The sequence below is a fragment of the Pungitius pungitius genome, chromosome 17, assembly GCF_949316345.1.
Source record: "Pungitius pungitius chromosome 17, fPunPun2.1, whole genome shotgun sequence".
Lineage (NCBI taxonomy): Eukaryota > Metazoa > Chordata > Actinopteri > Perciformes > Gasterosteidae > Pungitius > Pungitius pungitius.
In genome coordinates this window covers 13,144,939-13,165,955 of record NC_084916.1, presented here as the reverse complement: position 1 = coordinate 13,165,955, position 21,017 = coordinate 13,144,939, and the positions used below count along the sequence as shown (strand labels likewise).

Sequence of the window (21,017 nt, the reverse complement as noted above, 5' to 3'; positions counted from 1 at the left end):
CATACACACGTTTTGAAAATAACCACATTTTGGGAACCCTCTTGGTTGCTCAGTATATCAAATTAACTGGAACCTGAGTGCATCAACAAATAATACAGTTATGTAAGTTGTCCGACTCAAGAAGGTGCAGCAATAAGACATCTTTAAATGTCAGTAAAAACGAATAGGCCATAATAAAAGACACCTGTCAAGGTAAACACTGCATACATACTCATGTGAAAGGAACGAGTACGGCATTTCTGGTATGGATTTAAACTCTCAGATTTGTCATGCAATTGTGACTATTAATTGAATTCATATTAAATTATAATCAGACACATTCTTGTGATCTTACACGCATCAATGTTGCTCCTAAAACAAGCAAATTGTTTTTTAAGTTTTATTTTTTCAGCTTTTCGACAGCATGACATCATATAAACATTTTCAAAGAAAGAATTTTTGCAATTTGTCAATTTGCAAGACATTTCTTCACCGATTCATCTGCCATTTCTGGAAGACTTTAATAGAGTAATGACAAAGAGACTTAATACATTTTGAAAATCTTTGCACTTAATATATTAAAAAGTCAAATGTGGAGTTCTCTTTCCCAGTAAACAATGAATTACTATGATAATGGACAAATAGGAAAGTGGCAGTAAAGCTATGGCAGAGGGAGCTTCACTAAACTTCATAAAAAATAAACATCACATACAACATGAATACTGCATTTGAATATAATGTAATAATAATCTTCTTTGTTACCAGTATTTTAGAGAATGTTAAAAATATAGTTTTGTTGATAAATAAAGTACTCATTTAAAATGTTATCAACAATATGCAACAGTTTTCAGCATACTGTATAAATGTAACAATGTTATCATTTTATGTACCGTTAACATGCATAACATTTAACATTTTTGTAAAACGTAACATCAACCACATTTCAATACTTCCTGAGCTGAGAAATACAAATTGATTTCAGCTTAACCACCAGGCATTTGAGATTGTTCACTTAAATGTGAGCAGCCCATTTCTTAACAAAAAAAGTTTGCAAAGTGAGCAGGAACATTTATAAATACATCAGTAAAACTGTATTCATAAAAAAGAATTTGACGATAAATGCTTTGCTGGATAGAATTATGTAAGGTGCTTATAAGCTATAAAAGATGAATCTATGAACCATGTCATAGCTGCAGTCAAGTACAAGAATCTTGATAAAATGTAGATATCTCATGTTTTGTATAAAATATGCTTGGTAAGTCATATATATATATATATATATATATTAGTGGAGAAAAATCATTATAGTTATAGTCATTATGATGATGATAGGATGAAGATGTTATCCCAATTCATAATAAACGTCACATTAAAGAAAGAAATTGGGGTACAAATATAGAAAAAAGTGCTCTTGCTGACACCACCGCTACTTTAGCCCTTTGCACAGCAGGGACAATCCCTGTACGCTGAGACAGAGGACCAAGTGGAGAACCTCATCGGCCGTCTCCGTCCACAGCCTGTGGCTGTCTCTCCTCAGTGTCACCTGGGTGGAGCCGAGCAGCTGCTCTGCCAGCTCGAAGGCCGGGTTGTCCTGCAGATGGAGCGGGAGGCACTGGATGGAGACGGCCTCGCTGCCCTCCTTTAGCCGGCACATCTGGGGGGGGGGGGAGAGGGACATCAACACATCGATGGATAATTCACGTCGTGTCTTAAATCCTTCCTCCTTCGCAACAGTGAGATGACGTCCAACTCTTTTCAGTCAACAGTGTGCAGTAAATGAAGTTAACTAACCAGTATGTCCAAGGCCTGCAGAAAATCAGGACAACTCTCGCTCAAGAGGCTCAGAGTTTGATCAGGCAGCTCTTCGAAAAAACAATAAAGCACAACGGGGTTATGAAAAAGCACCTTTGGGTGCGACCTTTTGGTTTGGCTCTCCCTCACCTTCCATGGCGCTGAGCAGAAGGTGAGCTGCGCTCAGGTGACCCCGGCCGTCCTCGGCGTCGCCGTCCAGCAGGGCCGACAAGGATTCCCTGTCACGCTCCGACAGTTCTTCGCCCTCGGCTATGTCGAGCGTTTCGCCACTGCACAACTCCTCCAGCTAACAGGGAGGGAGGCACACAGAGGCGGCAGAATGAAGGGAATCCCAAATGTAAAAGGAAGAAAAGGTGGTCAAGATCAGTGTTACAGCCGTTTGCCAATATATACACTCACCGGCCACTTTATTAGGTACACCTGTCCAACTGCTCGTTAACACTTAATTTCTAAGCAGCCAATCACATGGCGGCAACTCAGTGAACTGCAGTTCAAACCGAGCATCAGTATGGGGAAGAAAGGTGATTTGAGTGACTTTGAACGTGGCATGATTGTTGGTGCCAGAAGGGCTGGTCTGAGTATTTCAGAAACTGCTAATCTACTGGGATTTTCACGCACAACCATCTCTAGGGTTTACAGAGAATGGTCCGAAAAAGAAAAAACATCCAGTGAGCGGCAGTTCTGTGGGCGGAAATGCCTTGTTGATGCCAGAGGTCAGAGGAGAATGGCCAGACTGGTTCGAGCTGATAGAAGGGCAACAGTGACTCAAATAACCACCCGTTACAACCAAGGTGGGCATAAGAGCATCTCTGAACGCACAGTACGTCGAACTTTGAGGCAGATGGGCTACAGCAGCAGAAGACCACACCGGGTGCCACTCCTTTCAGCTAAGAACAGGAAACTGAGGCTACAATTTGCACAAGCTCATCGAAATTGGACAATAGAAGATTGGAAAAACGTTGCCTGGTCTGATGAGTCTCGATTTCTGCTGCGACATTCGGATGGTAGGGTCAGAATTTGGCGTCTACAACATGAAAGCATGGATCCATCCTGCCTTGTATCAACGGTTCAGGCTGGTGGTGGTGGTGTCATGGTGTGGGGAATATTTTCTTGGCACTCTTTGGGCCCCTTGGTACCAATTGAGCATCGTTGCAACGCCACAGCCTACCTGAGTATTGTTGCTGACCATGTCCATCCCTTTATGACCACAATGTACCCAACTTCTGATGGCTACTTTCTGCAGGATAATGCGCCATGTCATAAAGCTGGAATCATCTCAGACTGGTTTCTTGAACATGACAATGAGTTCGCTGTACTCAAATGGCCTCCACAATCACCAGATCTCAATCCAATAGAGCATCTTTGGGATGTGGTGGAACGGGAGATTCGCATCATGGATGTGCAGCCGACAAATCTGCGGCAACTGTGTGATGCCATCATGTCAATATGGACCAAACTCCCTGAGGAATGCTTCCAGCACCTTGTTGAATCTATGCATTACTAGCATGGGGTACCTAATAAAGTGGCCGGTGAGTGAGTGTATATATATATATATATATATATATATATATATATATTATATATATACATACATACATACATACATATACACACTGTCATTAAATACAATGAGCATGACCTATGGCCTGTTGGTGTAGGGAGTCATGTTAGCGTGTCCCTCACCACACACTCCATATAAGACAGAGCGGTTCTGTCCATCAGAGCCTCTTGGAGTCTTTTGAAGAAGGACCACCGGGTGAACTCGGGGAGCTGTGCCAGAGGAGAGAGGTCCATCTCCTGTGGTCCTGTAGGAGGCCAAGCAAGCCTTGTAATTCCGTTTACTTTGAACTTCAAATGCAAAATATATATATATTACGCACAGTTCTGCAGAGTTGCAATCGGCTCGATCTGTTACTACATTTCTTTGACATGCTACGTAACATTCCAATTTAAATAACCAAGATTGCTGTAAAAAGAGTCCTACTAAATGCATGTGCAGATTAATTGCAGACTAAGACACGATTTCAAGGATTGTGAATCCATGACCCTTTGACTCTGGCTGTAAAAATAACAGCTAAACGAGAACAAACGGGTGAGTTGGAAGTTTGCTACAACGTATTCCGTAATCCGGGAGTGTAAAAAAAAAAAAAGACTTTTAGTCAACATAGTAAAATCTCATTTCTATAAAAGTGAAAAAAGAGGAACCCGTTTTACATCATCACTCCTTTGTTTTTCACTTCCTCAAAGACAAAAGGGACGACGGGGGATTCTTGAACGAGAGGCGCAAACAGCTATTTGGTAAGCGGCCCGGCTGACTGTGTGAATGAATGCACACGAACCGCTGGGCGGTGTCCTCGTGGCTACTTTCTCTCCGTTGCACCCTCTGTCCACCATGTCCAAGGGGTCGTCGGATGGCCAGGACGCAAACGAGTCGGCCTCAATGCCTCCTATCGTGCCGGGTTGTAGGCAAATATCTGATGACAAACACAACACCGAAGACATCACACGAAGCTTTAAACGGACTCATGCGCCTAGAGGTGCGCGTCAATATAGTTGAAGACACGGTGAACGTCAGCCAGTGGGGTAAACTCACCAAAGTGACCATTTTTTTTAATCTCCAGCTCCAGGATGCTGTAAGCGATGACCGTACCAGAGGGAACCTCCAAGGAAACAACGCTTTCCACCTCGACGTTGCTGCTGTCCTTTGAAAACACCTGACAGTAGACGCAAGCATCACTTAAAAATCACAAATATTTGAACTGAAAACCACAAACACAAAAATAATGTGACAATTTCATTAAGAAACAAACCCCTCATTCCTGAGTTAACGTCCCATAGGAACCGTATACACTCAGAGCCCCCCCCCTCCCTCCCAAACCCACCTTAACGGAATTCCCCAGCATGCCGAGCAGCCCGAGGATCCCCTGAAAGCTGCACTGCTCCTTTTGCGTCTGAGTGATGGAGCAGGGCTTGGTGGTCAGGACCCTCTCCTTCACCACCGCCAGCACGTCGGCCCGCTTCTCCAGCTGCTGCATCAGCGGATTCTGCATCTCCACCAGCCTGACAGGAAAGTCACGCTTTCGATGAATCCGCAACAGCGACGTAGGGAGAACGTGTGTGGCGTTGAGGCTAGGAGGGACAGCGTGGCGTCCAGAGCAGAATGCTTTAAGCGAGGTGACACTAAAGATCTCTCGTGGCCTGCATGTCGCAGGTGCCGAACGCCCAATGTCTACATTACATTTACCCCGAGTGCTCAAGGCAATTATTAAGTCACCGTCCGGTTCCCTTCCGTTGACCCCAGCGTACAAATGATCACAAGAGGAATTATTTAGCACCTGCCGCTGGAGTCCTGTAGCAGCTTCCTCACGTCCAGTTCCTCTTTATTCAGTTTGCCGAAACACGACTGGAGCTTGCATGAGCCCTCCCCCCGCAGAGTGGCGCTGGACGACCCCACCTCCGTGCCCAGCGTCCCGGAGACATTCCCCCGATACGTCCCCTCGAAGGTCAGGAATACCTTCTTGGACACGACTGAGAGGTTTTGGAATTAAACATGGATGTGTGTGTGTGTGTGTGTGTGTGTTAGTGTGTGTGTGTGAGAGAGACTTTAGATAAAAATTCATAGCTGGATGAATTTAGAATTGGCAAAAGGATGTGAAGTGCACAGCGACGTACCGGGAGCGAGCACCTTGTCGCCTTGCAACAAGTCGCTGAGGGTGAGATCTGTCGGCTGGTACTTGGGTTTCTGCCAGAACCAGGTGCGGTTGCGTTTCACGACCAGTGCCATGGGAACCAGTTTCTTTGAGTCATTGACCCGGGAGACGTGAATGAGGCTTCCTTCGGGGTCAACCTGACGGACGAATTTGTCCGTAGCTTTGGAAAACATGACTTTGGTGACGACTGCAGACGGCTGGAAGGAGATAAGAGAAACAACTCGGGGCATCCATTTGAACTTTTTTTTTTTTTCCTCCGTTTTTGGAGGTTCGCCGTTACCCAAATACTCACCCACACAAGGAGACTTCCCCTTAGATAACACCTTGAAAGGTGTAAATAACATGAACATGAAGAAGAATTTTAAGCACAATTTGTCATTCGCTCTGAATTACTAAAGCGTTGCCTTAACCCCCCAAACTTCTGAAAATGCAGTTTTAAAATGTTTTTTTGTTAGCTTGCTTAGTGGGATCTGAACCAATGAAAAACAGAAGAGAGACACGATGATAGAAAAATGCTTTTACATGAGGACGTTCCTTACTGTAAATAAACGTGGTTAATAATATGACATATTAATAGTAAATATAAAGTAAACAAAAAAAAGGTACAATTTTCAAATAAAAATACTTGGCAATCTATTATTACACCACCCACCCACTAGCGAGTTTCCCGACAGCCTTTCTCGAGCCATCGGGCAGCTGTAAAGGACAGCTGCGCATGCTCGCACTGTGACGTCAGCTCGAGCCCAAAAGACGCATGACACGAATTAAAGTGAAATTAATGAAATAACGAAGGAAAAAAAGAAAGCTTGTTTTCACACAAACAAACAAAAAATACTCTTCAATCACAAACGTTGTTTGTTTCTGTCGCTTAATATACTGATAAAATGAGTAATTCGTAAATGAATTGTCACTTACCTTAAACTTGACTTGATAAACAACCCTACAAGATCACGCGCCGTCGTTCCTCAGGTCCCGTTTGTCAGTCCGGGAATGTCACAGCCGGTGCGTAAAAGTTGACCCGAGTTTATCCAAACGGCGATCAAAACACTCCCGCTGTATGTGACGAGGAACACTTTGCGCGCGGTGTTCCCGCAACAACACGGTCCGTTCAGAGCCGAGGCTGAATGGTGGCACAGAGGTCCACTTTATAGAGGAGAACACAGACCGCCTCCCCCTTGCAGTGGATCATATGCACTCTGCTGTGTGTCTGTCAGGGGCCACATGAGCAGACCTGCCTCTTTGCTTTAAAAAAAAATGAATTAAGGAGGGAGGGAGGGAGGGGGGCAAATATATTAAAGTTGCATTATGGCATTTTAGATTTCACAACCGGTCTGGTTGTAGATTATAAGTGGGTCAGCGTCTGTGGTCGATGACACGTTGAAACCAGCTACACCACATCCTGCAATGCCGTAAAAGTGCAATGTCTCCAACTTTCGTTTTAAAGTGATTAATAAGACAACTGTTGACTTGTTTACAGGGAAAACAAAAACATTTCACTTTCAATCGCACATGTTCCTTTGCATATTGTCTCTGGAGTGTCAGGAATCATCAGGAGAACAACGTTTTTCTTCTTTTTCCACCTCCTTTTCTGTCCTTTTTTTGGAACGCCCCCCAAAGTATATTGAGTAGTATTGTATTGTTGAATATACGAGTGCTGGTGGTTTTTACCCTTTTATCTCTACACGTGAGGGACAACTCCCCGTCAGCCTCCACGAGGTGGCTTCTTATCACCACTCGCCACTAGGTTTTTAAGATCAACACTTGCTTCTCTTTCAGCCAGATCTTCACATCTGACACTGCTCGAATGCACGACTTGGGATGTGGAAGCCCCCCATCGGCTGGGTTTATTCCATAAAGTGTTCAAAGACAATCAAGGTTATACGGAAAAATGGCAGAACGTATAAAAAGGGTCCAGCAAAGATGGATTAAAAAAAAAAACACAACCAAGTTATAGACTTAAACATGAGGAGGGCAGGTTAGTCAGGAAACAAGCCTGCACCCAGCTACCTCCTTTCCTTTACACCTTTCACTGTTCAGATTAGAGACCAAATATGGAATTTTACAATCCAGTCAGAACTCTGCACCACTGGCCAACTTCTTTCTGTTGATCAAAACTTTGTAAAGAGACTCGTTTGAGGCAATGCGTGAAACAAGCGAACTCAATTGCGACTCATCCCGTAAGCTAAAAACAAAAGTGTGACACAACATAACAATCCATCCATTGTACATTTTATTATCTTCTTTGAACATGGAGTGCCATTGTCATTTTTCCCTCATGGATAAACATTATCCATAGCCCTATGACAACATGACCTCCTATAACTAGGCAACGCACTGAAAACGTCCCTCTTTTGTTATCAGAACATCTGATCAAAACCCTTGTGTCACGGTGCTGCTTGGATGGAGGAAAACACGAGCGAGTTCTGACTTTTTCAATAACCTCACTTCCAACAAGGATCCTTTTATTCCGACCCGCAGTCAACATAGCATACTAAAATCATCCAAGTAATATTTAAGTCTCGAGAATAAAAGTGTTTTTTGCATAACTGCGATAGCAGTTGATTGTGAGAGGCACTGCAATAAAAAGGCACTTTTGTAAATGCTGAGATGACACAGTACACACTCTTTTACACTGTCACTTTGTCCCTTACAGTTATGACAATAAGAACAGAAAACGTGTCCATGAGGAACAAAACCAGCAAAACTTTCTACAGGTTCCGCTCGGTCCTGAAAGGGGAAGCAAGAAGTCTGCACAGGTTTGGGTGACCATGACATGGGGCAGTTCGTTCTAAGCAGCAATTGGAGGCTGGTCTCCATTCAGTTTCACACTTCCCTCTTGATGATAAATATGTCATAAAGACGGGTAGGTTGAACCCAGATGTCACCACAACAGAGGGAAGTCCATTTGGCTGAAGCCAGGGTCTCGGCGCCGCTCCCAGTATGAATTGTTGCTCACCCACGTGTCGTTATCGGACTTCCTGTCAACACACAACAAACCACTTAATGATCAATGCCTCTGGAATGATGATCATGTTATCATGAGTTACCTGGCAAATGTACTGCCTATTAAACTACATTAGTATCCAGAATAATTCCAATTCATTAGGTATAGAGCGCAGACAAATAATATAAAAAAGAGGTGTTTCCTTAACAAATGGGAAGACATAAAGGTCAATAGTTTACATCCAGCCTTTTACATCCTTACTCAAATCCATACTTTTTGTTTACATTCATTTCACACGTCTGAGGTTCCTTGGCCTGTCTGTTAAACAGTTGGTTTAAACCTCAGTTTCTAAACATTTGTGTAATCCAAGACAAATAAGTGTCTCTAGTATCTTCCCATGAAAACCACGAGACACCGCGTCTCGCTACGGCGTTCATACGCAACGAACCAAATTTGCGGATAAAAACCCCCATGAAACCGCCGCAACTGATCGCACGCAAGCACGAAATCGGGGGGGGGGAACGTACTTGAAAAAGCGCGGCTGGTGCGTCATGTTGTTGTCCTGCAGCACTTTCCTCCTCTCCCTCTGGAGCCGCTCTATCCTCTGCTTCTGCTCCTCGGCTCCTTCTGCGTTTCCCTCCTCCAAGAGTCTGGACCAAGAACCCAAGAGAGAGAGAGTCAGGATGGAGGCATGTGCAAATTTGGACATATGACAGCGCTGTTGCCGTTCACCCCATATTTTCTATTAGCAGTGGAGGTTGCAGGTGACTTTACCTTCCATGTAGCTGCTAAATGGTGTTGCTTAATACCAGAGTGCATAGAACCATACTGATTAGGCTAATCGACCCGTCGCAGATTAAAAAAAAAAAAAAGTCTTTTGAAAAGCCCAAAACACTTGGTCATCCTGTTTGCATTTACTGTAGCTTGACTTTGATCCTTGAGTTGCAATGAATGTAATGAACCCTACAGGGAATGGATGTAGGTTCAGGTTTAATTCTTCATTTCCTCAAAGAGGAACTTAAATGGCTGCGTTCAGCTCAGGTGACTCATAAATCTACGAGCTAGCTTTCACTTTACAGAGACCACGGACCTTGTGTACCTGTGGTTTTCCTGCTGTGACATGTCAAAACCTTTTCTGTGGTAAAGGATCTTCGATTTACGTTTCACAAATATTTCAGACATGCACCACTTTGAAAAAGACTACTGGGTCATCTGTTCAACCCATTAGTTTAAAATAACTTTCTTTAATGGGTATGAGAACATGTCTGTGTGGAAGCTTCAAGAACATTTACAGACAAGACAAGTGTGCAAACCTCTGGTCGGGCCTGAAGCGTGTGTCTGTGGGGGGCAGAAGAGGTCTCAGGGTGGAGTCCAACTCATTTAACTCCACTGCAAACTGGGTGAAGCCATAGTACTGGTCTTGGTTCACCGGCATGGGGTCTACACGTACACACAAAGCTACAAATTAAAGTGTGTTTTTTGTTGGAAGTCCCGGTTGTGAAAGCGTTCTATAGTGACATTCACTCACTTGCTCTCCAGATGCACGTGGCCAAAGGGGGGTCTCCCTGAAAAACTGACTCGTGCCATTTTCCGAAGATGGAGTGTACAACTTTTCCGTTTGAATCGGTGACCACGCCTTCTATCTCGTTCACTGTGGAGCTCCATGATCTCGCCTAAAATTTTGAAAAAAAAAGAATGGAGGAAACTGTTTGTATGTGTGAGATGGAGGAGGCATTTTACACAAAGTACCACATTTAAATCTGATGAGTATTGCTTTATTCATGTCAGGGTTTAAGGGATTCAAGCTCCTCCTTTTTCCATGATCCTGGTTTCAAAATGCAGTTTCTCTCTTTGTCCACAAGATGGCGGGGTTTGCTTTGATAGTGTCGATCGAACGGAATAGAGAGAGGAAGCACTGTACTAACAAAAAAGTACATTGTTCTATGAACTGAAGAGTCCCTTCGTGTTCAACGATTACAATTTCATGTTTATGTCAAAGTGACAAACCAGCACTTGGGAATAGAAGAGCATCCAACAGTAACAGTTTGGAGAAACAAGTGGCATCCTACAGCTACACCATCATTCTATCTGCTTTGTTAAGCCACCAAGCCAAACTGCTTCCCCCCAATAAATCAATTGGGGAACAACGATCAGTTTGTGTCCTTCACATTAAACCCGGTAACTCAATGTGTGCGTTCACCGACCTTGACAAACGTGACTTTACACTGGCAGGCATCACTGTTTAGATTTTTAATGGACATCTCTCCGTAGTGCTCGATCCAGCGCTGGCCGCTCAGGATGTTATGAATGCACGACGTCACTTTGTTCCATTCGTAGTGGTCCCCGAACCTGGAGAACACAAAAGCGTGCTCTGCTCACTGTGCGTGTCGATCCTCTAATAGCCACAGGTATAGCCTATTAACGTTCACCATGACGTTAAACAGGTGTGTAAACACTAATGCACATTCAAACACACAATGAGTCAAGGGGACAAGGGCTTACGCAGGTAGTGTGACATGTGTGGTCCCCATGGGAACAATTTCCATGGATTTGCCCCAGAATTTGTTTTTCCATCGAACATCTAAAAGAAATGAGACGGCAAGATGACAGGTGAGTGCTTGTTCTTTACTTAAATCTTCTAAGGCTTTAAACGGTGTCCTCCCTAAACAGCGGCTTTTTTTTATGAATCAAATTCTCTGTCCATGTGCACGGAGGCAAATACAAACAAAAAGGCAGCAGCGCCTTTGTTCTTCCCCCATGAGTCTGATCTACACATTAATTTCTCGGAGTATGCACATAAAGAATCAAACACTCATTCAATGGAAAGTCACAGAGCGATCACTTGGCAACGTGAGGTTAAATCAGGTCACTTAATCTTCCACAACAGCACTTTCCACCCTAAATATTACCTAGAACGAGGATTCAGAAACCAAAGGGAAGGGGAAATGTTTATTACAAACATGTTCTCTCCTGCTCACCTTGCCAAAAGGCGAAGTTCCTTGAATCAGAGTGGCATGCAGACACAGGTGGGTGATGACTCACCTGGGAAACAAAAAGGAAGTCCGTCAAAAGCATGCCCAGTGTAGCTCAGGAAGTACGGAATAATGAAGTGGTCGGAACCACAAAAAAAAAAAACGAGAGGAAACCTAGAACCATGCCGGCTTTAAACCACGACAACGTCTATTTAGAGAGATCAGTGTAGTTACTGTAAACAAACAAGAGCGCCAGACATGTGACCGTGCACAGCTGCTCTGCTCCACATGGTTTGCTTCTAGATGGATTAAGAGGTCTTGTAAGTTGCTTTCAAAAGAATCAATACATAAAAAACAAAATGAGAGCCTATTTGAATGACTAATTTCATGTTATCTTGTATTCTTATAGTCAAATGGGTCTCAATGAATCAATTGGGTCTGCATTTAACAACCACAAAACCTCATCAAAAATACAAATTCTCACCTTTGTCCAAGTCTCTTTCATCATTTGCTCACTACTTCCCAATTACATGCATGTGCACTAAAACCGCAGTACACACTTACAAACCCTTGCAAAGGTACAGGATACCTACCCGTGTGAGTCAGGGTGTTTTAAATTAAATATATTTTAATGAAAAGTTTGAGCTAAGCACTAGATAAATGAGACTTCTATAATTTAAGACAACACCCAGTGTGAATTAGTCTACTAGAGGTTATTGTGAGAGTCATTATTTGAATTATAGACACATCAAATTTGCATAAGAGTTCAATCCCTTTTTATATTTGAATCTAAATATTAACTGAGAAGAAGCTTATCCAACAAAGGGAGTGTATAACCAATGTGTTGAAGTGTGTGCGTGTTGTGAATAGTGGGACGTCTACCTGTTCAGCTATAAACCTGAAGCTTTTATCCGGTCTGTCACACTCGTACGTCTCTCCGAGCACCGGGTTGAAGGGTTTACTTCCTGCTCGGTGATACGTGGACGCATATGCAGTTATTGCAAATGTAGCGACGTACACCTGCACAGACAATGAGAAGGGAGGGGAACAAGATTGGTTACATGCGTGCATTCAAAGTGACATGGCTGTGTATATCTGTGTGTGTGACACCAGCAACTTGGCTTACATGGGACAAATGCATTCCAAAATCTCATATCTTTACTTTTAAATACAGGAGCTTCCCTTACAAATTAGATAAGTGTCACTTAAAGAACTAGGACACACTGCTTACGTGTCACGTTGCACCTTGAACTTTGACCCTCTTGCTCATACGTCCTCTCTTCAGAGGACTGTGGGTCAGAATAGCCAAGTCTACTGTGATGATGGTGCTTCCATCTGTTTATCCGTTTGTCTGTGCTTTAGCAGTTGATATGTTGAATGAACTGACTCACCATGCGCTGGTAGGGGTCTCGGGTCTGGTTGGCGGTGTCCAGCAGCTCGCTGTACTCCAGCTCCTCACACAGCCTCTGCAGGGTGTTGAGCGGCTCATTGAGCTGGACTGGCATGGCCACCTTGGACAGGTCCTTGCCAATGTTGTTCTTCAGGATGTTCCAAAGGCTCACGGTGCTGGTGGGGCTGGTGGAGGGCAGCGTGGAGCGCCGACGGGCCGGTGTCAGCGCGCTGCTCACTGGGAGAATACAAGCGGTGGGGTTACAAAGGGTGTGCAAAAATCAGGTTTCATGAAAACCTTCCAGGGCAAAAGCTGGTTTGGTGGAGATAAAAGGCGTCACTTAAAGCCAGCGTCAAAACTTGTTTCACTCAAGTGTCAACGAGCTGGAGCAGACATGTTTGACTTGCCTGTTATGCTTTAAATTCAGTTTGGGCGCCAAATAAGTCAAATCTGTGAGAGATTTTGAACTGTTGGAATGAATATGGTAAGACTTCAAGTATGCAAAAGAAATACAAATATGGAGTCTTTTTATCAGCTTCATTAGAAATATCCCTACATATTGGCATGAGCCTTCAGTAATCCGTCTCACACCCTGTGACAAGTCCAAATGAAGACAAGATATTAGTTATTTAATCTGTTCATTGATTGAAAGTTGTATTTACCCCTTTCTCTCAACAAGCTTGAATCATACTCCCTATTTCTCTGTGTTTGAACCAGGTGAAAAGCAACGTGACGATTTCCTTTATTCCCATAAATTTTGTGCTACTTTGAGCCAATAGGTTCATGCAGTCAGGATAAAACAAATAAATAAAACAAAGCAACCATCTGCAGTTGTGAATTAAGGGATCCTTTACACAGATGCTTTGTCACGTACTGTGTGAGGAACATCGTACTGACTTTGTAAACACTTTGGCAAAGATCCTGTTCAACACGTTCTCTACGCAAGTGAGTCATTTCCATGATTAAAACATTTGTAAATTATACGCTAAAAAAAAATACACAAAAGGCACACAGAGGCCGAGTCGCAATCACACGCTGCACCTCTTCTGGGAGAGAATAAAACAGTTTGCATCCACAACTTGTTGCTGTACCACGTACCGGAGTTGTGTCTCTCACTGCCTCCCTCGTTGCTGTAGGTATCCACGGAGATGCTGTCGCTGACATCACTGATGTAAGAGTCATCGTCCGAGACCTGGAGACGGAAAGTCAGCGCTAAAAAGGTCAGCGGGCGGAAAGGACATTTAATGAAAAAGGAAAATGGCAGACAAACCGTAAAGTGCTGCCTCATCAGAACAGAAAAAATGTGAAATGCACCAAGTAACCAGAGTGCTTAAAGTAAGGAGCCGTGTTGCGACAGTAGGACACAGATGTATTTTTCCTGAAAAACTAATCGTGTATAGGACTTGAAGTTGATTATTTGCATCACTGTAGCACTGAAACATGTAATAGAAAGAAATCAATTATGTCAACGGAAATCCAAATTTAGTCTATAAAGCAAAGAATTTCATGGGTCCAGCTTCTCAAATGTAAATATTGGCAACAAACCAACAAAACAAATTATTGTGCAAGAAACTAAAAATGTTAAAGACTTTGTTATCAACTTCTTCAATCAAACCTATTGGGTAATATAGTGTCTCACCTCATTCTCAGAAGAGGAAGAGGACAGGAGGTACTCCTGAGCATCGAAGAACTCTGATATCGACTCGGAGATCGATGCCTTGCTCTCGTTGGACAACTGGTGGACCAAGGAGTGAGACCCTCCGGGACATTCCTGATAGTAAGAAGTCAGTTAAGTGAAACTGCACCTGAGGTGACGGTTGGCGCACACCCTTTTTATTTTTATTTTTTTCACTCACCGAGGCATAGGCCGTCTTCAGGCCGACGACCTGCGCTGGCTGGGGTGCCTGCCTGTCGATGGTTTGCCTCATTCGGTCTCTCTCCGCGACCAGAGAACTGAAGGCCGATTTCAGAGAGGTGTGGACTGCGGAGAGAAGCCAATGCAAGACATCGTCGTCATGGAAACTGTCTAACCAGAGACACAAACGAGCGCGTTGACGCATCTCCAGAGCCGCCTTGGCGGGGAACCCCAGCGGGGGACTCACTGTTGTTGGCCAGCAAGCAGAAGTCCCCCTGCAGACGGGACGCGTTCGTGGGCGAGTCCGGGGATTCGGGGGAGGCCTCCTGGGGGTTTGAGCCCGTGGTGGAGAGATTGGGGTTGGAGGCGTGCAGACGAGGGGATTGAGAGGAGATGCAGCTCGGGACCTGGTGGACAAAAACAAACAATAAAAAAAAATATTTAAAAAAACAAGAGGAAGGAGAAGCCATCGTGTCCCCGTTGTTTATGCTGTTGAACAAAGTTAGTTTTAATAGATGAATAATCATCATAAAAAAGGCCACAATTGTGTACCTGCAGGTTGACTTTGGTTTCTTTGCCGTTGTTTTTGGATCGCCATCTCCTTGGCCTCTTCTCTTTTTTGGGCATGTCATAGTTAGAAGCCTGTGGTGCCACAAGAACACTGTCTCAAAGAGAACACTTTTCTCAAAAAGTCACGTGGTTTTCAGTCCGCACCCCACAACAGTGATGGGAATCTGCCTGTAGTGAAACATGCAAGTTAGCTTAACAGATCAATCTAGATACAGTTAACCAACTTCAAAAAGACGAGGAAATATCTGTTATTTCTGTCAGCTGCTCGTGGAACTAATGCTTTGTGAAAGGCAACAAAATAGATTTCAAGTGTCAAAAAAAGATAGCGTCAGTGTTAATGGAATAAAATCAAAAGAGAATCCGTTTCGGGAGACACGCGAGTGACGGACGTTAAAGTGCTTTAAAAAAAAAAAAGCTTCCCGCGAGCATTGAGGAAAACCTGCAGATGTGTTGTCATTAGATATTATTACGTAGCTTAAATCAAGACAAAAACAGATTAAGTGGCATTAGGTTGGCTCACTCGATCCGTGTGGCTGTGCTTACTTGTAGTGCACTGATGGCCGGGGCGGAGTAGGTGCGGTGGAGGACCTCCATGCTCTTCAGCAGCAGGTTGAGTTCCAGCAGGTACGACTCACATTCCTCCAAGTCTGAGTCAAAGATTTTTTTATGATTAAAAGTTGGGGCGCACCCAGTGACAGAATCAAGGATGAGGGCGAGCGGAAAGGTAAATGGACAAAACAACAGCAACCAACCTTTGCAGCACTTGTCCATGTCCTCTGAAGAATGCAGCCAAGAACTGACCTTCGCCTGTTGGACCACAGACGCCTGCTTGGTGAGAGTAGCCCTCTGTTTGCGAGAGAGAGAGAGAGAGAGAGAGAGAGAGAGAGGACGTCAGGCCTCTGCAACAGTCACACAACCGCATCCCTTCAGTGCGGCGGATCTAAAACGCCGACAACTCACCTTTCTCAGGGTGTCGCCGAGGGAGGGGGAGGACGAGGCGTGGGGGTTGAAGAGGGGACTCTCGTTGGGATACATGGCGATCTCGTTCTGGCGAAACACGCGGTGATGACGCAGCTTTGACACCCACTCCTCAAACAGCTCCGGAGCCTTGACCTGCAGGGGCCGTGCAGTCACGTTAGGAGCAGTAACTTGGTCCATCAGAGAGGAAGAAGTATGTGAACTCCTCGAAAAGCCTAGATGGTTTTGAGCGAGTTTGAGGGGGGGGGGGGGGGGGGGGGGGGGAGGTCACCTTCAAGTGATAGATGTTATCCTCCGTGTCCAGGTCGATGCACATGGCTTTCTTCTTGATCGACATGACGGAGAGGCCAACGTCGATGCAGCCGTGAAGCTTTCCCTTCTGCAGCTGTGAACATCGCACTTTGTTAGCGGCCCGGAGAATGGTGAGGGGGGGGGGGGGGGGGGGGGTCGGGGGTAATACCTACATCAGCTCCCCGCTTTCCATACTTCAAGATGCCTTTATCCAGCATGAAGTATCTCTGAGTGGGAAGAAATCAGACAATATGTATTCACAATGATACACACTTTGTTTAGTTTTGCCCTCTTTGATTCGCACAATGTTAAAAAGTCCAATAAAACAAAAAGGTGTGCAGACGTTGTGCCATTATGGAGCAAACAATGAAACAACCCCTCAATGACCCTGCTATTCCACCTTCACCACAGCAGCAGAAAAATAAGTAACTAGCCCTACTGATAATGACCATGAATGCTCCGGCTGTACTGGACCTCCTCGTTGGTCAAAATATTGTCTATTTAATAGATTCAATCACGTTGCAAGGCAGAACTCTCCAGGTATGCATGAGCACACTGAAGAGGGGGAGGAAGATGAGTCAGGGTTACAGTGTAATCGGCTGGGAATAAAACAATGGAAAGAAGGAAATACAGAGGGCTTTAATGGTGAAGAGGAGGAAATGTGGAAATAGCTCAATGTATTAAAAGACACCAGGTCAGAACTTTAGTTGGACATTCAGGGAGGACTGAAAGACTTGTTTGATACTGGTATCATCAGGAAATATATCACACCTATACCCATGTACAGTATCGCACTTAAAATGCAAAACTGCTTTATAATAATGGACATGTGGTAAAACACCACTTAGGCTTTTAAAGAATACGGGATGAATACAGTACAGAATATTCAAAATAGACTCTGACACCCTTTGTAACAAAGGCAATAATGTTCAGAGTGAAAAAAAAGGTCTCTGGTTCAACAAGCGGCTTTCTATTATAAGAAGCGCTGCACTGCTGTTGCCGTCTTGGACTTTAACAAGAGTTTGGATGGCGCTCACCTTGTGCCACCCCTTCATGGGCCACTTCCTCCTCTTGAGCAGGAAGCCCTCCTGTCTGTCGGGCTCACGCGTGCTGGCAGGAACCCCCCTGAGCCCCTCCACAATCTCCCAGCTGTCCTGGAGGGGAGACACAGGCGCGACGCCGGACGAGTTAAGACGGACGTGGAAATAGCACAATCTGAAGCACGTTATCAGGGAACACAACCTCCATCACAGATACCGTTTAAGTGCAACGCTGTTGTGTCAGCTGTAAAAATAGAGCTGTTGTGCCTCGTGTTAAATGCTCAGTCAAAGGGAGCGACACTTAATAATTGAATCAATTTTTAACACTTAAAAAAATAAAATAAAAATAAAAAAACACAGCACACCAATACTCTTATAGAGTACATTAAAAGTAGCACGCAGACCCACCTGGTTCCTGACCTGGTTCCTGACGTGCTTGGAGGAGCCGCTTCCGTCACTGTGAGTGGGCGACGGCGTCGTCATCGTGGTCTCGCGAGCGGAGCGCCTTCTGCCTGCCGCGTGTCTCGTTTCTGTGGAAACCGCGGCAACAGAGATCACAGCAGAGCCGGCGGGAGCATCGCTCTGAACTTTGAAGGCCACGGCACAGGCAGCACGGAGCACAGGGGTCGAAAAGGGGAGCCGGTGTCACGGGACCAAACTGATACAAACGGAGCGGAATGGCTTTGTGTGTCTGACTAACCTCCAACAGCCTGATAGAGGATGATAAAAAAAAGTATATTTGGTTTAAGGAAGCTGGACACAAATATCCAGAAGGGGAAAAAAATACACTCCACTGTGAGCTCTCTTGGACATCCATCTGATAATTCAGATGGATTCTGACTGAAGCCTGACTTCATGGGAACTGTGACACTTTTGAGCCAACTAGATCCATCCAACGGAAAAACATCTTTGAGAGACGGTAGCTGCGGTACAACGCAACTAAGAACTAAAGGTCTTGCCGCTTCACCACTGGCGGATTACAGCCAATAGGACCGCCACTTCCTGCTCTATCACCATTTGAAACACAAATGGTTTACGTGTTGATGAAGGGTTGAGTATGAATGAAAGGCCTGCGAAGTATAAACGCTTTATTCTACAATGAGCCGTTTTTTTCGGGGGGTTTTGGCTAAATTCTGCCCACAATACGTATGATTCCAAATCAAATGAGATATTTCAAAATGAACCAAATTGGCTTGTTTAGCTTCAAAAGTCAACGGTGGAGGCCCGGGGGACGTGTCACATTCATTCCTCTCCTCGCAACAAATGTCATGCCACAACCTGCCTGCATATTTGAGACCACATGTGTGTGTGTATGTGTGTCACTCCCTTTGTATGCCGCTACCGTCAAAGACTAACCCCAGGCGTGCCGACGTGGACTTGTGAGCGGGGCAAGTCCCTGTCGGGTGGATTAGCACATTGGAAACTCTGAAACATAACATTTTTGTGCTGCAAATCCCCTGCAAAACTGCCTGGCGGTTTGTGTGCGTGCGCTGCAGTTCCCCACGGCCCCTCTTACAGTCAGTATCGTGCCGAGGACATGAGTCATCAACAGGAAAGAATGTGCTCCCCCCCCCCTCCCTCACTTCCCCACTCTCCAAACACACAGCTAGCTACAGTCAACAGTGGGCTATAAGCAGCCAGAAACACAAGGGCGGCCCACTTGCTTCACAGCTGTGGAGAGCGGACTAGTAAGGACGGAGGACGCGTCGGAGTGGGCTTCGAGCGAGCACTCGCCAGCTCGCCAAGTCATCGCGTTCTCTCCGTTCAGGCCGCCACACGTCTGGCGTCCCCAGACGCGTCTGAAGCTTAGCGAATGTTTAACCGGGTTCAGGTATTCTCTCACACGCACACACGCACACACCTTCTCCAGATCCACATCTGTGTTGCCCAAGTCTAGCCTTGCAACGGCAGAAAGGTGCAAAGCATTACGTGGTGGAAACTGATGTAGGAGCTCGGGACCTGCAGGGGGGATCCTCAGCTCTGAATGAATTCGTTGGAGGAATACAATCTCAATTGCAAACACCGATGTGGCGAGTGAGGGCGGCGGCACTTTCTCTTTGTGCAAAATCTTTTAAAGAAATTGCAACAGATGCAGACGCAAGAATTGCCTCACAGATTGTGTCGCTCACTACCTCGCGACCCTTCCTCACCTTGAGAGTCTTGAGTACAAGCTGCCATGGTCGAGACTACTGTGAAATCTGCAAACGAAGCCCGGGACACGCGACCTCCCCGAGCATCCCTCCGAGTGGCCTCTCACCTCGACCGAGTGGTCACTGTCGTACACCACCCGGCCGCTCGCGCCGCAAGACTAGCGGTGCTCGGGCTTTGCCTATAAAGGCCTTACGTAACGGGAGTCAATCATTGATGGCGTAGAACCTGGTAAATGATTGGTTAAGATGGAAAGGGGTCAGTCTCAAGGCAAAGGCCAAGGCCACGGAGTCACAAGGCCCAAATGAGGTAATAAAAACTTTTAGAAGCTGATGGAAGTTACATTTGTTTTCTTCTTTTAACATGAATCACGTTTACGCGGCCCGCCGATGGGGTGCGTCGGGTCCGATTACAAACCTGGGAATAAAACCTTCCCCCTCCCAGCGTATTTTTTCATTAGTACCTGTAATTACCCCATAATGACAAAAGACATATCAACTGAGCTTTAATCTTTAAATAGGATTAGCCCCGTTCCCGAGGTGAGCAGAGGCCCGTTTAACGCCCGGTCACAAAGGAAGAGACCCAAACAGAAGACAAGAGCGGAACCTTTTCCTTCCACTGGTACTCCCTAAAAGCCTCGACGCGGCGGACGCTTGGTCCTGCTTTTAAGAATGAACTACCCACGCCTCGGCCTACAGGCAACACATTCGGCCTATTCAAAGAAAAAAGCCCCGTGGCTTTCTTCCAGCGAGGCCACACCGGTTTCTCGCCGGCTATTATGACGGGACCTTCAGACAACTGGATCGGGAGGAACCGTCCAGCTGGAGTTTCCAGTTTCCGAGAACACGACCAAACACACAGACGTCCTGTCTGCTTTCTGCACGGGAACGCATTCTTGCAACAGGAGGAATGCCATCAACCACCACAGAGCTCATAGTTGTATACACGCTTCCTCCCCTCGTTACTCGCCGTTTGGCACTGCGAAATAAAAGGTCCTCGCAGATGGCCCATCCGAAAGAGAATCATAATATTCCAGTAAAGCTTCTTCACAGATATATTTAGTTTAAGCTTTGCATGATCCGCTGATTATTAGACTGCGATCCGGCTTTAAATAGACTCGCATCTGGCAATATCATCCGGCTACTTCTTACATTAACGCCCAAATGTTACACGGAAGTAGGCAAACGGATGTGCGGCAGCATATGGTTCAGAGAATGGCTTGAGGCAGTAGCACTCAGCTTATGTGACCTGTGACACGATGTCGGACGCAGCGGGGCCGATGAAGAGGCCCCCCCCCCCCCCCCCCCGGAGAGCTGCTGCAGAGTGTG

At 45.4% G+C, this 21,017-nt stretch overlaps 2 protein-coding genes across 5 annotated transcripts; both read right to left on the bottom strand.

The window, feature by feature from the left end:
- Positions 1-365: 365 nt before the first annotated feature.
- LOC119219316 (gasdermin-E-like) lies at positions 366-6,703 on the bottom strand. 3 transcript variants are annotated; one of them, XM_037474463.2, is made up of 10 exons: positions 6,417-6,703; positions 5,464-5,698; positions 5,127-5,319; positions 4,674-4,851; positions 4,385-4,505; positions 4,131-4,265; positions 3,475-3,596; positions 1,921-2,077; positions 1,771-1,841; positions 366-1,633 (listed from the first exon to the last, which is right to left on the bottom strand). In XM_037474463.2, the coding sequence occupies exons 2-10, from the start codon at positions 5,672-5,674 to the stop codon at positions 1,406-1,408; spliced, it is 1,416 nt and encodes a 471-aa protein (XP_037330360.2). In that variant the 5' UTR covers positions 5,675-5,698; positions 6,417-6,703; the 3' UTR covers positions 366-1,405. The 3 variants fall into 3 exon arrangements, with proteins under 3 accessions (XP_037330360.2, XP_037330361.2, XP_062414648.1); XM_037474464.2 differs by lacking the exon at positions 6,417-6,703 and adding an exon at positions 6,154-6,206; XM_062558664.1 differs by lacking the exon at positions 6,417-6,703 and having other exon boundaries at positions 5,464-6,133.
- Positions 6,704-7,718: 1,015 nt separating this feature from the next.
- On the bottom strand, positions 7,719-19,867 carry LOC119219296 (oxysterol-binding protein-related protein 3-like). 2 transcript variants are annotated; one of them, XM_037474411.2, is made up of 22 exons: positions 19,692-19,867; positions 17,962-18,071; positions 17,539-17,655; positions 16,675-16,728; positions 16,482-16,595; positions 16,193-16,345; positions 15,985-16,078; positions 15,776-15,879; positions 15,215-15,304; positions 14,910-15,069; positions 14,664-14,788; positions 14,447-14,578; positions 13,906-13,999; positions 12,809-13,044; positions 12,300-12,437; positions 11,424-11,487; positions 10,948-11,026; positions 10,650-10,794; positions 9,974-10,118; positions 9,759-9,885; positions 8,973-9,095; positions 7,719-8,479 (listed from the first exon to the last, which is right to left on the bottom strand). In XM_037474411.2, the coding sequence occupies exons 1-22, from the start codon at positions 19,717-19,719 to the stop codon at positions 8,383-8,385; spliced, it is 2,529 nt and encodes an 842-aa protein (XP_037330308.1). In that variant the 5' UTR covers positions 19,720-19,867; the 3' UTR covers positions 7,719-8,382. The 2 variants fall into 2 exon arrangements, with proteins under 2 accessions (XP_037330308.1, XP_037330307.1); XM_037474410.2 differs by having other exon boundaries at positions 17,950-18,071; positions 19,692-19,863.
- Between the last annotated feature and the right edge of the window lie 1,150 nt (positions 19,868-21,017).